Source organism: Typopeltis vanoorti, chromosome 5 (assembly GCF_054136105.1).
Source record: "Typopeltis vanoorti isolate ZY-2024b chromosome 5, IOZ_Tvanoo_1.0, whole genome shotgun sequence".
Classification (NCBI taxonomy): Eukaryota; Metazoa; Arthropoda; class Arachnida; order Uropygi; family Thelyphonidae; genus Typopeltis; species Typopeltis vanoorti.
The window spans coordinates 111,957,621-111,963,620 of record NC_143553.1 but is presented as its reverse complement, the minus strand read 5'-3'; the positions used below and the strand labels follow the sequence as shown (position 1 = coordinate 111,963,620).

Here is a 6,000-nt window from a genome sequence, read left to right as displayed (position 1 = left end):
TCACATTTGCGTCATCGTTTGTGCTGAATGACGGTTTATTTCCAGATTTGCTAATCAAAATTAAGATAGCAAATACCAACGCATCATATTAAGTTCAAACCAATGAGCATCCGTATTTCATATTTGAACTCCATTCGCTTATACGCCAATCAAATAAATGGGTATTCATAAAGTGTGTTTCTAGTGCAAAGCTTTCATTGGCAGGAGGACTCTTTCTAATGCTATACAAGCACATGCAAATCTTCATTCGTCACAATCAAGGAATCCTTTAGAAGTCAGTATTGCTTTGGAATCAGCGGACTTCTCTCTGTCTCTGCATCACCATATCTCAAGCCATGAAGGGAATCATAGTCTTCGTTATTCTGACTGTTGTGTGCTTTCACACAGTTCACTCACAAGGTAAGAATGCACTGTTGATTTATTCTTCTGCGTCAATGTACTAATGAGATACTCTAATTCCAAAATCACCTCTGAGTGTAGCTAGCTAAATAATCTTCATCCATTTGCTCCAATAGTATATTATTTCCTTCCTAGACTACTGAGTATTGTTTGGAAATGAGATACATATAAGACCTGAACTAGACGTCGTATAATATGTATAATGCTATCTCTCTCTCTGTCCCTCCCTTTCTCTCTCACTCTGATGATGATGATGATGATGAATTGCCTATGTTCCTACCTACTGCAGGGTGGAGACCTTTTTCATTGAGGGAGGTTTGGGTCATCTACTTCTATGTTTACCGAGTCCATATTGGGAGAGTATATGAATACTTGGATGAATGAATGTATGAAAGTGGAAGACAGTCACCAACATCCATGCCTACGCGGGATTTGAACCCGCAGTCTCTTAGCTATGTATATATCTATCTGTATATTTATCTATCTATCTATCTATTTCAATGGGATCTACCATATCGCACAAGAGCCATCAAACCTGATGCAGATAATCAGTGGAGAATGTGGCATAATATATTACCCACTCCTACTGTATTACGAAAATTTAACTCAAACGTCTCAGATAACTGCTTCTTCTGCTACCAATTAGGAATGGTCCGGCATATCTACTTGGAATGTCCAGTCAACACTAAATTAATCAGTTTGACTCGGGAAACGGCAGCTCTTACCTGTGATAATCTTCATACAGAAGAGGAATATTTCAATCTCGTCCATGTGGAGTCAAATAACCATTCATTCTGCAATTACCTTTTCATCACCGCAAAAGCGGTAATATACAACTTCTACCTCAGACATACAAGACCAGACAGCACAGCAACTTCACAGAGAGAGGCAACTGACCAACTCACTGCAGCCTTCCAACAAAAGGTGAGATGTCGGATCCTACACGAGCATCACCACAATAGGCAAAACAACACCTTAGATCTTTTCCACCAAGAATGGAATCCACGGAATCAAGTCCTGGCTGAGCAGGGCGACTGCATTATAATCCACTTTCCAGCATAGAAGTGACACCTTTACCCCCCCCAAAAAAAAGAAAGGGGGAAGAAAGAAGATTTGTTGTGCTTAACAGTGCGAAAGTTAATCAGCTGGCACTCTCATGTTAATAGATAATATTGTGCAATAGTAACTTCTATGTTCTTCCACATTTATGTTCTTATGTTAAAATAAGATCTTATCTTATCATGTTAAAATAACAGAGAACCAAAAACCGGTTAATCCTGTATATAAGATTGTAATGTATACAATAAAAAAATAAAAAAAAAAAATATATATATATAGATAGATAGATAGATAGATAGATAGATAGATAGATATAGATATAGATATAGATAGCTTATTAAATGAAGTTGACTCAGTCAAAACCTCATTCGAGGGGGGGGAGCAGGATGCGCGTGTTTGTACTCGATACTACACACGAAGTACGCCTTAAATTTCATACGATTTCATAACTAAGAAATAAATAAATAAACCTCTTCCGATATAAAATTTTAATAAACTAGAAAATTTAACGGAATTTATGGTGTGTAAGAGTTATTAAATTCTTCTGCTGCATTACAATGTTTGCGACATTCAAGACTCTTTCTCTGTGGGTTTCGATGGTTGAAATTTTGGAATTATGCCGAAGTAACCATGAGGTTCTTGGATCTGTATATTGTAACTAACAAGGATGCGTGTATAATGTGCCTATACGTTACGCGTATAATATGCTTCTATGTGAATATATATATAAAGTAATATAACTGATTTATAATGAGGAATCTAAACCTGGACCAAACGTCCAGATTTTACAGAATACATTATGAATGCCTCTTCATACAAATAATCAGACATTCACCATCTAGCGATTAAGATCTCTTATTATACTCCAAGTTGCATAAATCAAATTATCAAGAAACATCCCCTTCTAATTACTTATCGTCTGAAATGTGTTGATAAGAGGAAGAGAGAACGTGTTCTTTTGCAAACTATAATTTCTTCACCTCTCGCAAAATAAATATTACCTTTGGAATCTTCTTCTATTTCGAAAGCAAAATTAGTGTTTAACGGACATCTGATTTATTAACTTATTGTAAGCTATTCCAAAGAAATTATTATTGTTATTCAAATTAAAATATATTTTAATGTAATAATTATAAATAAATATATATATATATATATATATATTGTGATTGTTAATTTTTACTCGTTAGAAAATATTATAAATTAGTTTGGAGGGAAGTTTTGGGAGCGTAGCGAAGTAAGTTCTGAAGTAAAATTTCTTGGAATTTTAGCCAGTTTTGGTGAAAGAGAGCTGATGTAAGGCAAAGAAATAAAGGCTCTGTGGGAAGAGGGATTTTCAGAAGCAGTTGAGTGACGGAGAGAAATAAACTTGTCAACCTTATTAGGAGAGAAACCATTATTAATAAAAGTCTTTTTAACAAAAAGGAGTTCATTTTCAATTTCTGTTTCTTCTGCTAGTAAAGATTTGGCCCGGTGTGCTAAGGTGGAAATAATACCAAATTTTTGCGTGCGGAGGGAAGTGATGGGAAGAAGCATGAAGGTATCTGTCAGTATGAGTAGATTTTCTAAAAATTGAGATTTTAATACTTTCAGAACATGTGATAAGTTTCAGATCTAGAAAGAGGAGGCAGTCATCAGATTCCAGTTCGAAGATAAAACAGATTTTTTCATGAAACTTGATTATGTGGTTCAAAAATAAAATGAGGTTGTTGAACCCAGGTATTCTGAAAGTTTACGGGTTTCTTGTCCCATAAACTCACGAAAATTGACCGCAGAACCCACACTATTTCAGACATTAAAATATTGTGTTAGGATCAGGAATCACGAGATGGCAGCAAATGTTGAGCCGAGTCTTCATTGTTGGATGCTTAATTAGTGACACCTTTGGGCCAACTATTTCTGATTGGCTACCTGTGGAGATTGAACTGCATACCGATTCTCCAAAAGTTTGTTTGCGCTAAAGCTTTATTTTCAATTTTGAAAAATTCAATTTTTATTGTTTCCAAAGTTTACATAATGCACAAAAAAGAAAACCAAATTTAGGAAAGTCGAATGAAAGGTTGAAGTGGATGAGAATGTTAACGGTTCTATATTAAATATTTAATTTACTCACATTTGTCGATATTAACTGTGACAATCACAGAATCTTTCTCGCGATAATTCATAGTCATCGTGAATCACGTTTAAGAACTCCTGATATAGACTCCACCACCAAAATAAAACTTGAACCAAACTGCTGGGTAATTCTTTCATGTGAATGTCACACACAAAAGAACCTAATTTATAGCATATAATTAGCGTAGACGGGGAGAAGGTAACAATCCATAAACTCTGAACTAGAGGCGAAATATCGAAGTTTCAAATACACTTAAGGACTCAGAAAGAAGGTTGTAGGATAGTAATCTCAGAAATGGATCAAAATCGTTTATCACCCATTGCACCAAATCTTTAAATATTTGAAATATTTCTGCCCAGTGGATAGCTCTACATAAAACTATGAACAGTGTTCTTCAAACCTGTTCTCAATTTTTAAAGAGTAAATATTTACAGGACCTATTGAGGAGTTCCTAAGGCAAGATTTATTGGCATAAGTAAATATTCACATTTTTTGCACGATTATATAATATAATTCTAAAATCTGTTTTGACAACAACTTTTATTATGCAAGTAAAGTACTCGTTCATCAACTGAATCTGATTGTTCTGAATCATAAGTAGTTTTTAAAAATTCTCTACTAGTCAATTGAAAGGATATTTTTCAAAGCTACGTAAAATCTCTATATCATGTACAGGACAAGAAACTGTGTGTTGTTTGCTATCCTGTTTTATAATATGCGAACCAGAAGACTTTAGCAATCACCTTTAGTATATTAAATGCACACAGTAAGGGAATCGTATTCTATGAGTGATTCAAATACTAACTTATATTGGAATATGTATAGTCTCAGAAGCCAAGGTTTTCATAATTATCTACAAAATAGTTCAAACCAATATGTCCCTTCTCAGTACGAAGTTAATCAAACCACAATATTTGCTTTTGGAGAAAATGTTATGGCATTTATTAGAGTTATATAGACGATTGCATAAATTTAAAATGTCAAACTTCTGGATGTCAGGGCCTCCTTTGCAAAATTAAAATATTTCACGGCCCCACCCCCTCGAAAAAAAATCGCAATAGAGAGATATATTATTATATTTATCGTATTTATATTCAATACAAAACATACACAGCGAATATTGCAGAAATCAAATACATATATTACATTTCTTGCCTCTTACCGTTTGGTTCTGAAGACGATGCGGGATGTTCTGGTAAAATATGAAATACTGTCTTTTTTTGAGTCTGTTTCTGCTTCTTCTGATTGTTTGCGGGATTGTTTTTTATTTTTTATCAGCCACTTATCCATCTCAGGGTTCAAGTTTTTAATGTAGAACACATCAAATAATATCACCACTTACCGATTCTGGCACACCACAGACTGATAACATGAAATTAGTGAATATTACCTGAATAAGGGAATCCCATACTAGGAACATTTTTCTCTTTTGTGACTTTTCTCCCTTTACGGTAATTAAGCCTAACGCGAAACAGACAACAAAGGCAGGTTATTAAAATATGATTGCTGCGGTATTAACATATGTTAATACCGCACAGCAACGCGGTAATGTAGAACACATCAAATAATATCACCACTTACCGATTCTGGCACACCACAGACTGATAACATGAAATTAGTGAATATTACCTGAATAAGGGAATCCCCGGACTAGGAACATTTTTCTCTTTTGTGACTTTTCTCCCTTTACGGTAATTAAGCCTAACGCGAAACAGACAACAAAGGCAGGTTATTAAAACGTACATATGATTGCTGCGGTATTAACAAAAGATCGCGCAACCGAAAGATAAAAGCACAGCTGACAATTGCGTTGAAATGCTAACTCTCTTCAACCGAATTCCATATGTGAAATTGCCATAACATTCATTATATATATATTACTTAGTTTTAACACTTTTACGAATTTTAACACGTTCGGTTGAATTATATTGCTGCCTTAGGAAATCGAACTCACACACATCTAATTAATAACAATAGTTTTTAGTTAGATACTGTGTTTGCCCATGCAACATATGGTTTTTTTTTTTTCTGTCTATATATACAGCATAGTTTCTGTATGAGGGGACATGTGATTCATTAATTAGTGTGTGTTTTTTTCCCAGTTGTCTCTAATTGCACTATTTGTTGAGAAATATATTACACAGACTCATCATACCTTATTCACTAGCATAATAAAAGTACTTGTTTTTATTGCCTCTGCAGTATAGTGGCAGTTAGGGGAGGGCGTGTTGTTTACCATTGCAAGCGAGTTACTATCTCCCCACATGAACTTGTTTAAGCTTTTTTTCATGTGTGAAGTATATGCGAAACTTTTATTGGTAACAGGAAATTATCTCGGATGACAGTGATAGTATAAAACGAGTTTTGATATGTATATAAAGTCTATATCAACAGTCCCTGATTACGAACACGTGATGAAAGGGACA

At 34.5% G+C, this 6,000-nt stretch overlaps 1 protein-coding gene across 1 annotated transcript in view; it reads left to right on the top strand.

Moving 5' to 3' along the window:
* Nucleotides 1–218: 218 nt before the first annotated feature.
* The window catches only part of LOC150106727 (uncharacterized), an 88,041-nt gene continuing 82,259 nt past the window's right edge, over nucleotides 219–6,000 (top strand). Inside the window, exon 1 of the mRNA XM_090392671.1 lies at nucleotides 219–399. Coding sequence (XP_090248797.1) covers nucleotides 336–399 — 64 coding nt within the window. The 5' untranslated portion in view covers nucleotides 219–335. The remainder of the gene's footprint in view (nucleotides 400–6,000) is intronic.